The 17,641-nt window shown below is 38.3% G+C and overlaps 1 protein-coding gene across 2 annotated transcripts; it reads left to right on the top strand.

The window, feature by feature from the left end:
- Window positions 1-1,214: 1,214 nt before the first annotated feature.
- serbp1b (SERPINE1 mRNA binding protein 1b) lies at window positions 1,215-16,569 on the top strand. Of its 2 annotated transcripts, none has more exons than XM_028472889.1 (9): window positions 1,215-1,621; window positions 6,368-6,548; window positions 6,655-6,795; window positions 9,006-9,077; window positions 9,963-10,037; window positions 10,172-10,358; window positions 10,537-10,602; window positions 11,010-11,195; window positions 14,776-16,569. In XM_028472889.1, exons 1-9 carry the CDS (start codon window positions 1,366-1,368, stop codon window positions 14,833-14,835), a joined length of 1,224 nt encoding a protein of 407 aa, XP_028328690.1. In that variant the 5' UTR covers window positions 1,215-1,365; the 3' UTR covers window positions 14,836-16,569. The 2 variants fall into 2 exon arrangements, with proteins under 2 accessions (XP_028328690.1, XP_028328691.1); XM_028472890.1 differs by having other exon boundaries at window positions 1,216-1,621; window positions 10,172-10,349.
- The last annotated feature ends 1,072 nt before the right edge of the window (window positions 16,570-17,641 follow it).

Here is a 17,641-nt window from a genome sequence, read left to right as displayed (position 1 = left end):
CCACTGTATAATGATATCACATTAAACTTTCAGCACAACCAAAACAATATAACCTTTTAATCTTTTCCCTAACTCCTTCTACATATACATACAATATATATATGATTGTATATTAAATATGTACAATTTATTTTTAGCATTAGAGAAAAACTGACAGCATTTGGCCTGGAGATAATGTACTAAAAGCTCATCTGTTTGTTTGTTTTCTCTTTGTTTGGTTTCTTCCTAATTGTAGCAGACACTAAACCTCCCGCATTGACGTTGCTTGATAACTGCATCCTGTGTCCCAGAATAGAGTTTATAATCAGCTGCTTGTTTGTAGCGTGGTTTCCTGAAGGCATCCTCTCACTGCCAGCACTGCCACGCATCTAAGCTCAAGAGATTGTTATCCACTGATAATGAAATATCAGGGTACGTGATGGCACTAAGAGAGAGAGTGGAAAATTAACAAATGAAAGCATAAAAAATGGGGGGTTTACCATGTTTATTTTTAGTCAAAAATGACAATCATACTAAATATTACCACCAGCAACTCACAAAAACACTCAAAATCAAAGAAAAATATAATGAATGATAAACCAAAAAAAAAAGTACAGACAATCAACAACAAAATGACACCAAAAACACAAAATGATAATAGAAATTATCTTGATTAGAACATGGACTGAAAATACAAGGATATAGTCTTTGTCTCATATCTGGAGCGAGATGAGCATAAATAATGAAAACTATAGAAATAAATCTATTCAGGTATTACATTTTGGGAAGGTAAGATATAATACTTAGGATTAATTCATTCATTAACAAAATATTAATCTTGAGTGCACAGCACTACGCCCAGATAAAGGACAGCTTTTCACTTTTCACCCATATTTATTATAATATAAGACGTCTAAAGATTTTTTTTTTTTTTTTCCAAGGACCAGAAAACGACGGTTTTCCACTTTTCTATCAAATTTTGTCAATGTTTACACGCGTGGCAAAGAAGTCTTTTCAACCATATTTTGATGGATGGGTTAATTTTAAAATTTGGACATAACCGATTCAGAAAAATGTACCTCTTGGGCTTGTTTTACGCTTATTGTATAAGTAGCTTCTTCTAGTACATTTATCACCCGCTGGATTTTTATAGCACGGGCATCTTGCCAGCCTCTGACGTCACGGAGCAGCGTGGTTACGTAATGTAAATAAAAACATTAGAGTCGCCGCGTGGTCGGATTTGTTGTGCGTCGTGCGGTGTCCCGGATGTTGGCTGCACCGGAAGAGAAGGAGTAGCTCTCCCAGCCATCTTGTGGCAGCATCCAGCGAATTGGTCGCATCAAGCCTCGTAGAATCGGAGGAGAATCCCGCTGAAGGGGCGCCATCATGCCCGGACACCTGCAGGAAGGCTTCGGCTGCGTCGTGACCAATCGGTTCGACCAGTTATTGGACGACGAGTCCGACCCGTTTGAGATCCTGAAGGCCGCCGAGAACAAGAAGAAGGAGGCGGCCGCCGCTGGCTCCAACAAGACCGCGGCTCAAGCCGCCAAGCAGCCGAAGAAGGAGTCGCAGAAGGACAGGAAAAACCCGCTGCTGGACAAGAAGGACGAGTCTCAGGCTCCGGTCCCTCTGAAGAAAGAAGGTAAAAATGGCATCTTCTCTGAAGCTGTGTGTGTGTTTATTTTGGTGTCTTGTGCAGCCGTGTTAGCTGCTTTAGCTGAAGCTCAGAGCCAAATACAGCGTGAGGTCAACATGGACTCTGTCTGTCCTGCAAAGGACGAACACAGGGAGGACATGGGGTTATAATCTTCTAAACATGGGTCGAACCGTGTTCGCACCAGCGGTTTGCAGCTCAGACATCACTGAGGAAAGGTGCAGTGTTCAGGTCCGGTTTGCTAAAGGATGCTCGACCGCTTTGGAAAGTCACAGTGTTTACCTGAAGGCCATGAAACAACACAGTGTTGTTAACTGGTGAAAGCGAAACCCCATGTTTATACTAATGTAAAGTAGCAATCCACTGTTTAGTTTTCCTCTTTTTAAATTCATTTGTAAGGCTCAACGATTATACTGATAAGAAACATCATTTATCAAGTTTATTCCACTTTGTACTATTCTGTTGTTTAATAATACTGTGCAGATGCAGTACAGCTTTTTAAAACATGTTTTTAGGTAGGGCTGGGCGATATGGTCTGACCAGAATCTAACTAACTCCTAAAACAAGTGTTATAAAACAAAATAAACCTATATATTAAAAAAAATCAGTATAGGCAGTATTGTAATTTTCTGTATCGCCAAAATAGAAAACTCGATATATCTGTAATCTCAATATATCGCCCAGCGCTTGGTCTAGAATCCCCTGGTGATGGTTTGTTGGGGATCGCTGAAATGACTTGCAAATGTGAAGCAGTATTCTATAAAAACTGCATAATAAGCTTCAATGACAATATATGTAATCATAATAATCATACTTTGACATTTACCATGCTTTTGCAGGTCTCCTTAAAGATGTTTTATTTATTTTTTTAAACAATACTTTTAAGCAAAACTAAATAGAAATTGCATTTTTAAATATTCTTCACATGCATGTTTTGGGGCAATGTCAAACCTTCTTGTCATGTCATCATAAACGAGTGGGCAAAGAGACGTAAATATTAAACCTGGCGTTATGATGGACATCCTGTTGAAGTGTAAAAACACATCATGACATGGACTACCTGCATGTTTAAAGACAGTCACACGTTTATACAATGGCAAATGCGTCATAAATAGGTGGACGTCTAATGCTACTTAATATAGCAGGATTTTGGCACACTTCTACACCAAATAAATATGAAATGAACAAGAGTAATACTAAATTAACCGTAATAAGCATGTTTGGCACAATATGAGGGATTTAGTCGTCAGTAATGATGACATTTAATTAGGGAATGCTGATGAAATGGGTCTAATCTGAATCGTAATTGAGGACATTCTGAAACTGGAACTCAGATGCTCTATAAAATGCATCAAACTTAGGATCTTTTTGTAGACATTGTTATTATCAAGACGTGAGCTGGACAATTTGGACCAAAACTTGTATTTTGATATTTTTTTCTCAAAATGGCGACATACGATATCAATCTTGATATTTTTAACTTCATAAAGTCTCACCGGAAAGACAATTCTGGGTTAAATTTGCTAATTAAAAATGCCACATAGGCATATTTATTAACAAAATGCTGCACAATGTCTGCCACTTTTGACCTTTTTTTCTTTCTATAAAGGACAGCATGTGTGAGTGAGTTCTGTAGTGTGGCTTGTTTAGGGGAAGGTATGGGTTCGGACGCACTCAGTAATGCATCAAACTGTGCTTTTAATGCTGTTCTGAGAAGTAACAAAATCAGCGATTCATAAGAGTATTTAAAAAAATATCAGAAATATGGAAAAATTGTTAAGGACACTGTGTTGTATGAATAATATGAAATACTTGTATAATGTGATTTGTACTGTGGTTGTATATATAAAAACAAATTTAAAAAACATTAGGGGTGCACCGATTGCAATTTTCTGGTCAATCACCGTTTTTTTTTTAAACTGACAACTAGGGATGTAATGATTAATCGTAAGGCAGTTAAAAATCGATTCATAGGTGTCACGGTTCATATCGATACTCTAAAAATTGAATCGGAGTATTTTTTTTGAACAGCAGAGGGCAATATCTAATTATCTATTTATCCTTCTCTTGTCCAGAAGCGTAGGCGGCGAGCGGAATCGCCTACTACTCTTAAAGGGGACATATCATGGTTTTAAATCCTTCCTTTTTACAAATAAATCATACAGTCGTGGTCTATATAAAGCGGAACTGCAATGCTTGGGTCTGAATTCCTCATTATTATAGCTCCACAGGCCCCTTTTCTACCCCTTTTCTGATGTGCTTCTGAGAGCAACTCGTTTTGGTGCGGTCTCTTTAAATGCAAATGAGACACTTCATACCCCGCCCCCTCTTCAGGTGACACTCAGTTCAACTCCACCGTGCTCGGCCATTTTTGTAGTTTGATAGAAGAGATACGGCTATGTAGAGGCGCATAAACTTTTTATTCAGAGGTTATTTAAAAAATGTCAACAACAGAAGACTTGTCCATCCAGCCTTACATGTTTGAGCCAGAGTCTGACCCGGCGGAGCGAGATGAAAATGAAGATGATGAACCTGCAGAACCCTAACAAGTGAGCTAACACAAGCACCGAGCTAACGCTAGCGCCAAGCTAACGTCATGAAATGCATATTAATACAGTCTTTTCAAAGACAAAAATGGCAAAATGACTAATGAAAACTTTAGACTTAAATTAAACCATGTAGGCCATATCATCAAGGATCTAAAACGAGCACACAGCGCTAACATATGAAGTCTGAAGACGGTGCAACTGCTAATGCTAACAAAACAATGACAGGGACGTCTTATCATCACACTTTTTAGCGTTATTTACAGCTTACCGAAGTGCTCTGTTCGTCGTCTCCAAAGATAGAAGGAATTGAACCCTCAATCAGACAAAGTCTTTTGGCAAATCCTTCTTTATACTGGCGAAGCGGTCATCCTTGAAGTGCTTCGCGCGCACAAAAATGACCTTACCCACAGATGTGGGTACATTTCTGTGAAAAATAAAACTCAACCAGGCACTTCGAAATGGTTCTGATGCTGGGAGACGGTGTAATGAAGCGTGTGGGTTACTACATCCAACAACCGAACATTTTGACTTATCCTCTCATAACTTCGGCATCCTTGAGCTTGGACTACAAAATAAAAGCGAGAAATAAAAATGGCGGATTGCTCGAAGTGTTGGACCTGGAGTTGATGTACTAATTTGGCAGTTCTGCTGCAAATACTATGATGTAATAGTTCAAAAAACGTAATAGAGAATAGAAAAATCGAAACAGATTGAAAAATATGAGCAAAACAGAATATAAAGATATCTACGGAGCACCTGAAGAGACTAATTTTATTTTTTCTGTACTTCTAAGCACTCTAAATATACAACAAAATGCATTTAAGGGCTAAAAAAGTGGATTTAGCATGATATGTCCCCTTTAAACATGTTCATAAATGATTCCTTACCCCTTTAGCACTGAAAGAATATCTGTAATACTACGTGAATATCTGTAAAAAGTCAAGTTTTTCTATTAGCTCTGTCTGCTAGCGCGTAGCATCTCTTCTTCACTGCTAGAATAGCCGCATGCCAACTGACCACTGGGTTACCAGCGCCCTCTGCTGGTCCAAACAAACATCTGATGTAAATACAGTACAATGGCTGTTTTTTTAAATCCTAATTGTTAATGCACAAAATACATTTTTAGTTGCACTTTTAAAAAGAAAAGGAACTAATTTGCTGTTTTGCATTGTTTACTGTAGAACCAGAATTTAAATTAATAGGCTTCTTCATTTGTTTTTAAGTTTCCTTGGAGAGCAAAAAAAAAAAAACAGCAGCTTTGTGGATATTTAAATGTAAAAATGTTATTCTAAAAATAACTTGCAGGATAAAAGCTCCTGAAAGTCAAATATTCTACAGAAATAATAGTGTATCATGTCTTGTAGTATTTTCATAAATCAAAGGGTAAGGACAGAATGAACATGACACAGATTAGTTGTTTTTAGTCTTATTTCAGTCACTTATACATTAGTGGAAGGTTTTTATTCAAATCCAAAGCTGTGAACTTCATTTTCCTCGTAGTAGCTTTGCTCTTTTCATAAGCGCTCTCAGCGGACCCCTGGCTCTGGTTACCGCTAGCTTTAGCCTTAGCATTAGCTTGATTGCTCGCTTCAAATACTGCACACTCAGCGGTGTGGTGGTTTCTTAAATTGTGAATGGGGTAGCATTTTGTTTGCAGCTCCACCAAGACTTATTTCCGCATTACAGGAATTACAAATTGCAATCTTTTGCTCTCTTTTTGTGTAAAACTGCCATACTGCCGACATGCTAAGCTAACCGTGCTCTGGCTGTTGTTGTTATCCTGTGCGGCAGAGGCATGCATAGCACACATGACCTGGTGGGCGGGTCTGTCAGCCAAGTCACAGCAGAAGACGACAGTGGCTGACTTCCAAGTCCTTTGCGGAGGTAGAAGAGATTGGCGGAAAAAATCTGTTTTGTATTTAAGATTGCGATTGGCTGATCGCAGATCCCCCAAAATAAGTGAAATCGGCACCAATCGATCATGCCGCCCGAGTGATCGGTGCATTCTTAAAAAAAATTTATATAGATATATTTTGATATATGCCATATTGGCATTTTTCATATCGTCAAAATGGAAAACTTGATATATCTTGAATCACGATATATTCCAGTTTGGATAACATTGACACCTATAGTTAACCTAAAAAGGCCAGCCCTAAACAGTTGTCACTGGTTGAACTTGCAGGTATCCGGCGAGTTGGCAGAAGGCCAGACCAGCAAGGCCAATCAGGATCTCAGCACCCAGGTGGACCAAGTGAAGCACGTTCTGGAGACAAGAGGCCGGAACGGAGACCTCCCCGTGAGCGGCGCTTTGAGAAGCCCTCAGAGGACAAGCCTGAGGGAGGTGGAGAGTTCTCCGTGGACAAGTGAGTGTTGCTGATGTAGAAGCAATAGACAATGCATGATGCTTCATCATTTGCACACCTCTCGTTTTTGAATGCATGAATAATTATGTGTGTCTGTGTTAAACAGGCCTTCCGGTGACCGGCCTCCGAGGGGGCGTGGTGGCGGCCGGGGTGGGCGTGGTGGGAGAGGACGAGGCATGGGACGAGGAGAAGGATTCGATTCCCGTGGAAAACGTGATTTCGACCGACACAGCGGCAATGACAAATCGTGAGTCAGACCTGATGACAGCAAAGAGGATGTATATTATTCCTCCACACAGAATCCTTAACTTCATCATGTTTATAGTCTTTATAGTTTATAAGTAAAAGGACAACAACAGAGTGCAGGGAGCGCTGCAAATTAGATTTAAATTTATGACGTGGAAATGGCTGTCAGGACTTGACTGATAAATCATGAAACCTGTAGTGCAGTGTTTTTCAACCTTAGGGTAGTATGAAATGTCTAGTAATTGATTAAAAAATAATTACTGATTAAAAATATATTTTAAAAAAAATTCAGTTATTAAATTCTTATTATTTAATCTATATATTCTTATCTTCTTATCGTATATAAATTATTTGAGTGCTACAAGATGTGTATTGTTGTAATTTTCACCATATAAATTAAGTTGAAGTGAATCATTATGAAATTATTTTTATAATTAAAACACAACACACAATTTTAAACAACTGTATTCCATACTTTCACAATCTCAAATACAAATTTAGTTCAAATAAAATGCAGTATAGAAATATTTGAGCTTGCGCAATTTGTCACTAATCTTGGCTATTCTGTATCTGCAACACAGAATAACAAACATGACCAAAAAGAATTCCTAGAAAAAAAGTGTGTGTGGGGTCACCAGAAATATGTGATATTGAAATGAGGTCACGATCCAAAAAAGGTAGGAAACATTGCAGTAGTGTGAACCATCATCACAGGCCACAAAAAATGTGTACTTGGCCTTGTGATTGAATTAAAATCAAATGGTAAATGTGTAACATAACAGCATGTTCTTGTCTCTAACCGATGCTGTGCCTTTAGCAGTGACACCAGATTGTTGACCTTTGAGAAGGAAAGAATGTTAGACAAATAAACACAAAACAGCTTTTTTGTTTATTGTCATAGTCATAAGCCTGGGCGATAAAACGGCTGCCAACTTTGGTCGTTTAGTCGACTAATTGGTCGATGCCGTCGTGGTCAACCAAAATTTCCATTGGTTGACCACCAATGGTATCAGTTTCAATGCCATTCAAAAAAAAAAGCAATGCACTTATGTAGGTGATAGGGATTAAATATCAAATATAATTTATTTAATGCCTAAACATGATTCTATATCCAGGAACAGTTCTGTGTGAGTGCGTGCTGGGAACAAATTATGACAGGCTTGAAACACAAGCATCCACTGTTAAATCAATCCCTTTTCTGCACAAGAACATGGATTATCCTTACATTTGATATGTGGATTATGTAAATAGATCCACTGCTGTCTCTGGTGCCACGGGGCACACTGCACCTGTGTTTGACATGCGTTTGTTTCCCCGTGCGCTGATCTGATGTTGACATTAACAGTTTATTAATAAAAGCAGCCTTACCACTAATACAAATGTAAATATGTCGTTTATATGAGGAAAAAATAGGTTTTAATTGTCGGTTTCAGGTCATGCACGGATGTAAATACCTAATGTCTGTCGGACCTGTAGGTTTCACTTTTGCTTTGATGGCTTCTGGTCAAAGTTTGAAGGTTCATATCATAAACGGTCTGTGTTTAAAAGCAAATCTGCACCACTTGGTTGACTGCAGCCCTACTAACCACCAGAGAGACCAAGTAAAAAATATGTTTCTTCATGTCTGAGATGTTAGTTCTACCTCAGGTGTGCATTGATTAGTTATAAAAATGTGTTGCACATTTTTCTTTGATTAAGCATTATTTAATGTCTATTTTTGTACATTGAACACTTTCTTTTTTTAATTGAAGTTTTTTTAGTTTAATCCTTTTTTTAAAGGTTACGTTTCAAATAAAAGTATTTAAATTTGGCCTTTTTCTTCTGGTCTTATTTTCAAAAGAAGTTTTTTAAAAAAAAAATCAATGATTATTGTTATCGACTGATATGAAACACTTTTATCGTGATAAATGTTATAGGCATATCGCCCAGCCCTAATCATAGGCATAGAATTGGCTCTGGATTCAAATAAAATTCCAAGGGAATATAACTGTCTTTAAACGGCCTGTTTGCATTAATTATTTATTCATGTTTAAAAAGCAGTACGTATGGAATATATTTGATCACGCTGATGAATTTTGCTTGAAGAAAAGTCGATTAACACGGAAAAAGTGTTAATATAATAAATGTTGCATCACCCTCGGTGCCACTATTGCTTTTTATTTTGAACTGGGTGTTAAAGCCTTTTGTGTGTTTGGTTTTCCTTCTTTTCAGCAATCAGAAGAGCGAGGAGAAGCGCAGTGGCACTGGCTCACACAACTGGGGCAACGTGAAGGAGGAAGTGAGGTGAGTTTCCTCTCAGCAACACAAGGCGTGTTGTTAAAGGAGAGGCTGTGAGCCGCGAGGTAGGTAAATATATATATATGTGTGTGTGTGTGCTCTGATGATGTGTCTATTGTAAAACGCTGCATGGTGCTGAATCGTTTTACAGCCTGGATGTTCATGCAGGGAAAAAACGCATCACAGGCATTTGGAAATTGCCTGACTAGAGGCAGGTTATCATATTCAGAGTTCCCGCGCATCCTTAAACAGTCTTCAAAAGCATTATTTCATTAATCTAAAAATAAGGCCTTAATTGTCATTAAAATGTCTTAAATCAATGTTTCAAAAGTCTTAAATTTTAACACATAATAAGTATGATTTTATGATTGTAATTAGTCTCACATTTCATAATAAATGGTCCAACAATGATTTTTCTTACGGTTGGTTTTGTGTGTGTGTGTGTGTGTGTGTGTGTGTGTGTGTGTGTGTGTGTGTGTGTGTGTGTGTGTGTGTGTGTGTGTGTGTGTGTGTGTGTGTGTGTGTGTGTGTGTGTGTGTGTGTGTGTGTGTGTGTGTGTGTGTGTGTATTGTTGTTTTATAGATTTCTGACTATTTTTCTTGTCATCTTGTGTTTTTGGAGTGATTTTGATTATTTTCAGTTGCGTTTTTTTTTTTTTTTTTTTTTTTTTGTGTATTTTAGTGTGTTTACTTTGGGGGCCGCCAGTTGCACGTCTGCACTAGACACTAGAAAATAATTACCCTCACCCTATGTAATTGATGTGGCAATTATGTTTACTGTGAAGTTGGTCTTAAATTTAATTTCAAATGGCATGAAAAAGTCTGAAAAAGTCTTGAATTTGACTAAAGCTGTAGGAACCCTGATATTGATCTGTGATGTGTTCCTCCCCAGCGAGGCTGAACAGACTGCAGCTCCTGAGGCGACCACGGAGGGTGAGGAAAACCCACCTGCCAGCTCTGAAAACAAGTGAGTCTCAGCTTGATCGTCAACTACATTTTATTTTCTAAGCGTTAATGCAGATCTGTACTGTAGGCCTCTGGATTAGAAGAGCAGGTAGAAAGATAAGAAGATTTGGTCATTTAATATTGTGTGTCTTCCAGGGAAAACGAGGTAGAAGAAGTGAAAAATGAAGGCCCTAAAGAGATGACCCTGGACGAGTGGAAGGCCATGCAGGACAAAGAACGCACCAAGGTGGAGTTCAACATCCGCAAACCCAACGAGGGAGCCGACAGCCAGTGGAAGAAGGGCTACGTGCTGCACAAGTCCAAGAGTGAAGATGTGAGTGTGGTGAGCACATCTTCACTCACAGAATGTATTTCTACTGTACAATAAAGTGTTTAGTAAGTTGTTGTTCATTCTGTTCTAAATAAAGATGTAAAATTAATGTAAATGTAGAGTCAGGTTGATTTATTGCTCATTTTCATGTCAGAAACACTGCTAATAATATTTCCTTTTTGGTTTTCAGAGGCCTGCGGGGGCATTGATTGATTCCCCGGAGACGGAAGCAGAACCACCAACACTGTACAACAAGGTGCTCGTCTCGCTCTATTTCGCCTGTGCAAACATCACTCACCTGTTTATTAAAGCACATTCTATAACAACGTTATTCCCAGATGAAAGCTGTTCTTCACTAGCTTCACTTATGAGAAACAAGTTTACAAGTGTGACATAGAACGATGTTTACACAAATAGCAACATTTGTGATGTGAAAAACAATTAAATGAAATAAAAATAGGGTTTCACTATATATATGTAGAACAAAATTTACATTTAACTTATAAGTGTTTATAAGTTTTACAATATCCATATTGAAGTACATGCATATATACATACATGTACACAAACACATATGTATATATGCATACATGCATGGGCAGACTATTTATATATACATAAATGTAGTGAGACCACATTTATCTCTATCGCTCCATCCTGTAGGGCACTCCTGACGAGTCCAGCGACCACCATTTTCGTAAACCAGCCAACGACATCACCTCCCAGCTGGAGATCAATTTTGGAGACCTAGGCCGCCCCGGCCGCGGGCGTGGAGGCGCACGTGGGGGCAGGGGAGGCCGTGGTGGGGGAGGCAGCAGGACGACACGCGGGGGAGGACGCTCTGAAAAGGTAACGACAAAAGCTTGTTGTTGTAGGGAGAACAGAGTTTGGTGTTTTTTTTAGCATCCCACACAAAGGATTGGGCTCAGTGGCTCTGAATGAGCTGCAAAACTACTGACTTGAAAAACTGTGGCTCAAAATAACAAAGCATTGAACACATGCTTGGGTCATGTAAAAGCAGAGGTGAAAGTAACAGATAACAAGTACTCTACACGTTAAGCTAATGCATTTGCTTCCATGGGAACTTTTTTGAGTATGTTTCTAAATCAGTCATTTGTACTTGTCACATTACGTTTTAAAAGAAGTTAAGTAATTCGTTCCAGTTTTACATCCAATCATTACTGAGTAAATTATTGTTTTTCTATTTGAAAATGATCAACAGACATTGTGACACTACAAAAAATTAAATGACCAGAAAACAATCAAATGCATCACATCATAGCCGACCAATCAGATTAAACGTAATACACGACGCGAAAAACGTTTTTGCCCCAAATTCATAAATGTAGCTAGAGCCTAATAATGTTTTTATTTCAAATTTAATTGATTAGTGTTATTTAATTTAAAAAACAATTGTATTTTATACAGGTCTCATCTCAATCTCTTCCTTTTAAAGTTTATACATTAGATATTTACTGTATGAAAGAGAACAATGGCAAGATTTATTACCAAAAATAACCTGTGGGGTGGTGAAAGTAACTAGTATCTTTTACTTTGAGTACTTTTTATTTTCAGCTACTACTTTGAACTTGTATTTGAATATTTTACGTATAACTTACTTGTCCTGAGTACAATTTTAATCAAGTAACAGTATTTCTACTCTAGTAGGATTTATCAGTACTTTTTTACACCTCTGTGAGGGACTCACTGCAGATGTTGGTTTGTCACCCAGAACGAGATGTACTGTAGAAAGTACTGTATATCCAATAAAAAGCTTAATACTGTATTTTCTGGGCTATTGAACGCACTGCTGTATTGGCCGCATTCCAATAATTTAGCAATTTTCCAAGGAAAAGTCACACCGTCAGATAGGCCGCACCCTATTGGCTGATTAGGGTGCCCTTCAAAAGACTCGGCCAATCAGAACAGATCGGTAGATCAGTTTGGACGGACGAGTTTCCATCCCCACATAAAATTCACTCCTCACTGTCTACATATCAGTCCATTTACAGCTTTTTATGGTCACTTAATACTGGACCCAGACTGATACACACCATCATCAGCTCCCCGTGCAAAATCGCTTCAGGAGCGATCACGTTGATCGGATTCATAGTCCGGACACGATTGCTTCTGAACAAATGTACTGTTATTGGCAACTTGATGTGCCCCCCCCACCCCCCCACCCCCCAGCCATGGTTGGGAGATGAAACAGGAAAGGTTTAAATACGTTCTTGAAATTGTAAATTCATTCATCCCAAATATATTAACTCAAGGTCTGAAAATGCCTTCCCCCGGTCGTCTTTCCTCTCCCCTGCCCCGTCTCCTCACAAATAACACTGCTTTGACAGTTACCACCTGGTTGTGGGCCACGCTAAATTTATACGGAAAAACAGAGGGACCAATGAAGTCCAGTTTTGATGAATTTCATTGCCTCCCCTGCATTATACATATTCATTAGAGAGAAACACACTAAATGGATTTAGAGCACATTGCGATGCGCAGCAGCCGCGTACTCCTGATTCCCTGGGGTTTGTTAGCGTGTGGAGTGACGTTTGCACACGTTTTAATACCCCTAAACCTTTAGTGAATCTGCCCCCTAGAGCGCTCCACTGTATTGACCCCACCCTCTATTTTAAAGGAAAAAAATAGCGTCCTAGATGTCAAAAAATATGGTAGTTCTTAAACTGTACACTGCAGAAATATTGACACTTATGTTAAACTGTATTTAAATGTAATTTAGTATACAGGTAAAAGCCAATAAATTAGAATATTTAGAAAAACTTGATTTATTTCAGTAATTGCATTCAAAAGGTGTAACTTGTACATTATATTTATTCATTGCACACAGACTGATGCATTCAAATGTTTATTTCATTTAATTTTGATGATTTGAAGTGGCAACAAATGAAAATCCAAAATTCCGTGTGTCACAAAATTAGAATATTACTTAAGGCTGATACAAAAAAGGGATTTTTAGAAATGTTGGCCAACTGAAAAGTATGAAAATGAAAAATATGAGCATGTACAATACTCAATACTTGGTTGGAGCTCCTTTTGCCTCAATTACTGCGTTAATGCGGCGTGGCATGGAGTCCATGAGTTTCTGGCACTGCTCGGGTGTTATGAGAGCCCAGGTTGCCCTGATAGTGGCCTTCAACTCTTCTGCGTTTTTGGGTCTGGCATTCTGCATCTTCCTTTTCACAATACCCCACAGATTTTCTATGGGGCTAAGGTCAGGGGAGTTGGCTGGCCAATTTAGAACAGAAATACCATGGTCCGTAAACCAGGCACGGGTAGATTTTGCGCTGTGTGCAGGCGCCAAGTCCTGTTGGAACTTGAAATCTCCATCTCCATAGAGCAGGTCAGCAGCAGGAAGCATGAAGTGCTCTAAAACTTGCTGGTATACGGCTGCGTTGACCCTGGATCTCAGGAAACAGAGTGGACCGACACCAGCAGATGACATGGCACCCCAAACCATCACTGATGGTGGAAACTTTACACTAGACTTCAGGCAATGTGGATCCTGTGCCTCTCCTGTCCTCCTCCAGACTCTGGGACCTCGATTTCCAAAGGAAATGCAAAATTTGCTTTCGTCAGAAAACATGACTTTGGACCACTCAGCAGCAGTCCAGCTCTTTTTGTCCTTAGCCCAGGTGAGACGCTTTTCGCGCTGTTTCTTGGTCAACAGTGGCTTGACACGAGGTATGCGGCAGTTGAAACCCATGTCTTTCAAGCGTCTCTTGGTGGTGGATCTTGAAGCACTGACTCCAGCAGCTGTCCACTCCTTGTGAATCTCCCCCACATTCTTGAATGGGTTTTTTTTCACAATCCTGACCAGGGCGCGGTGATCCCTATTGCTTGTACACTTTTTCTGACCACAGTTGTTCCTTCCCTTTGCCTCTCCATTAATGTGTTTGGACACAGAGCTCTGAGAACAGCCAGCCTCTTCAGCAATAACCTTTTGTGTCTTTCCCTCCTTGTGCAATGTGTCGATGGTCGCCTTTTGGACAGCTGTCAAATCTGAAGTCTTCCCCATGTTTGTGTAGGCTTCAGAACTGGACTGAGAGACCATTTAAAGCCCTTTGCAGGTGTTTTGAGTTAATCAGCTGATTAGTTTGTGGCACCAGGTATCTTCAAAATTTAACCCTAACACAATATTCTAATTTTGTGACACACGGAATTTTGGATTTTCATTTGTTGCCACTTCAAATCATCAAAATTAAATGAAATAAACATTTGAATGCATCAGTCTGTGTGCAATGAATAAATATAATGTACAAGTTACACCTTTTGAATGCAATTACTGAAATAAATCAAGTTTTTCTAAATATTCTAATTTACTGGCTTTTACCTGTATATGTTATAAACAAGCTGATAATCTGTTGATATTGAAAATAGCTCATTGGTTTTGATGTTTGGTGTTTTCCAGGCCAGTGGAGTGTCAGTCCCTAACGTGGATGATCCTGAGGCATTCCCAGCTCTGGCATAAAGGCTTCCTCCTCCTCCACCACCACCAGCCCACCCATCAACCCTTCCGGGGCCCCTCCTCTACGAGGCTTGCATGCTTACCACATCCTCAAATGTATAAGAAAATGACAACAAAACTTAAAAAAAAAAAAACAACAAAAAAGAGACATCATCCCATACCACTCACACATGAAAGGACTCAGATTTTACCTGTTTTAAAGGAGAACAAAAGACAAAAAAGACGGGGAAAGGACCTCTTGTTACACTGAAGTTTTGTATTTAGGAACATGAAAGCAGGGATGTTTTCATACATTTTTTTCAGAGATTATGCATACTTCATTGATATTTTTGTGCTGCTTGAATTTTATGCATTTCTGCATTTAGGTTGAAGTGTGTGTATACCTCCTTCCCTAACCCCTCCCCCCGTTTCAGAGCTTTTGTGAATAGTTTTCTCATGACTTCAGTTTGGTGTTGAGGTCGTATTTAAGAGAAAATAAGACTTCCCACAGAAGCATTTCCCCCTGGTAATACACACTGATGTGGTAGCACTATGTAGGAAACTTGTACTAGATGTCTGAAGTATGGCTTAACATGCTTTTAAGTGTAATTACTCAGACCTTGACTACCCTGCCCATTCCCTTTGTGAGGCACAAATCTAGGATGGGTAAAGTGACTTCTAACCAAGGCTTGATATTTTTCTGCTTGTTGTGCAGTGAAAGGTAATGCCTCTTCCTTTTTTTCCATAGCTTGCCTTTTTTTTTCTTTTTTCTGGTGGACCAGTGGTTAGTAGTGCTTTGTACCCCCTGAGCAACAATTAGTGCTACCTGTGTTTTCAGGGTGACCCAGGGCCCAATGAATATTTAGGCTGGTCCTCTTAGGTCAAAAATACTGTATATGGACCACTAAGCAAACCGTTTGGTTTATTGTGTGTGTGTGTGTGTGTGTGTGTGTGTGTGTGTGTGTGTGTGTGTGTGTGTGTGTGTGTGTGTGTGTGTGTGTGTGTGTGTGTGTGTGTGTGTGTGTGTGTGTGTGTGTGTGTGTGTGTGTGTGTGTGTGTGTGTGTGTGTGTGTGTGTGTGTGTACAGAGCTAGTTACTTAGGATTTAAGTATTTTTCTGCTACAAACTTGCCATTCTCAAACTACAAGGTTGTTGCCTGCTAGCAATGTTTGAGAAGTGATTGTTAAAAAGCGTATATGTGAGGGGAGGAAAGCACCGATCAAGGTCATATCTTGCTCTCAAAAGTGTATGTTTTATTCAGATCTCATACCATCAGATTTTTGTCAGCACCAGTCGTCCTCTGGTGATTGTTATTTCCCTTTCTCTGAATCGTATTTGCTGTTTTTTAAATAATGTATTATTTTACCAATGGAGATGCATCAATGCATAAATTGTCTGAAAGAAATGTCAGCTTGTCATTGTGGAACAATCACGAGCTACAGAATGTAATGTAAGCTATTGATGCTGTCAGCCATCTGTCTCAGTGTCTCCAGTGAGCCCTTCTTGCCCTTCTTTTTTTTTTTTTTTTTTTTTTAGTGAAGCAGGGGTTAATGGCGTCGGGACAGGGCATCGCAGTGAAAATGTGACCAATTTAATATAAAGCTTTACATGTTGTAGGCAAAGTTTTTTTTTTTTTTTTTTCTTCTGGCTATGCACTGATACAGATGGCTAGAGCAGCTTTTATTTCCTGTATGAGCCACATGACTTTGAAAATTTTCTCTGCAAACATCCCAGTTCTAATAAATTGCTTTAGAGGTGTTATATATACTGTGTTGTTTTGTTTTTGTCGTTCTGTTTACTAATATCCACCTCACAGCAAGAACCCTGAATGAACAGGAAGTGGTCAGATGGAGAATGAATGAATCTTCATATATTGACAATTCATCTGTCCTTTTCAAGTAATATGTTGACTCTTTATCTGCGGTGCCTTGTCTCCAGTTTTTGGTCTAGTGATGAAATGAATTCATTTTGATCTGTAGAGGTCCTCAAGCTCTGTGCTGGCATATTTAAATATGATGAAAATTGCTGCAAGTTTTCAATTTTAGTAAGTTTTCATCTAAGATAACACCCTTACGTTGTAGGTGTGAATGAATAGCAAATAATGTTGAAAGAATGAAACTCTTAATTCATTAAAGATATTTCCCATTTTATTTATTGAATGTTTTCAAGTTTTATATTTTATTAGAGAAAAAATATATATATATATATTTTTAAAGTGAAACAATAGAAAGAAGGCAATTTAGAAATACCTGCAATATAGTGAAGGGTAGGGGGGAAATCTAAACAGACTACTAATAAGGTTACCATCACATTGGTTTTCATTATAGTAGATGTTTTCTACTTAATTTCACTCAAACTATTTAAGTATAGGAACATTACATATGGCAAATAAAGACTATACAATATTATTTACCACTAAACAAATGTAATTTACATATACACAATCAAAGAGTATATTTTTTTCACATAAGAAAAGATTCAAGAGTCACAATGCATAATATTTGTATAACAAAAAGGATTTTATTTATTTAAACAAATTGAAATGAAGTAATAAATTGTAAACAAACTTCAAAAATGTTAGGTAACTTAAAGTATTCAAATATGATTTAATAATACATTTTGAGGTTGTTTTTTTTTTTTTTAGTAATCTTTCATCTCAGATAACGCCCTTATGTTGTTGGTGTAAATGGAAAAAATGTTGAAATAATTCATCTGTTTTAATTCATGAAAGTTATTTCCCATTTTATTTATTGAATGTTTTCAATTTTTATTATATTCAAACAATTCACATTAGAAAGGAGACAATTTAGAAATACCTTAGTAAGGAGAA

Source organism: Gouania willdenowi, chromosome 17 (assembly GCF_900634775.1).
Source record: "Gouania willdenowi chromosome 17, fGouWil2.1, whole genome shotgun sequence".
In the NCBI taxonomy this organism is placed as follows: domain Eukaryota; kingdom Metazoa; phylum Chordata; class Actinopteri; order Blenniiformes; family Gobiesocidae; genus Gouania; species Gouania willdenowi.
This window is presented reverse-complemented; position numbering and strand designations above follow the sequence as displayed.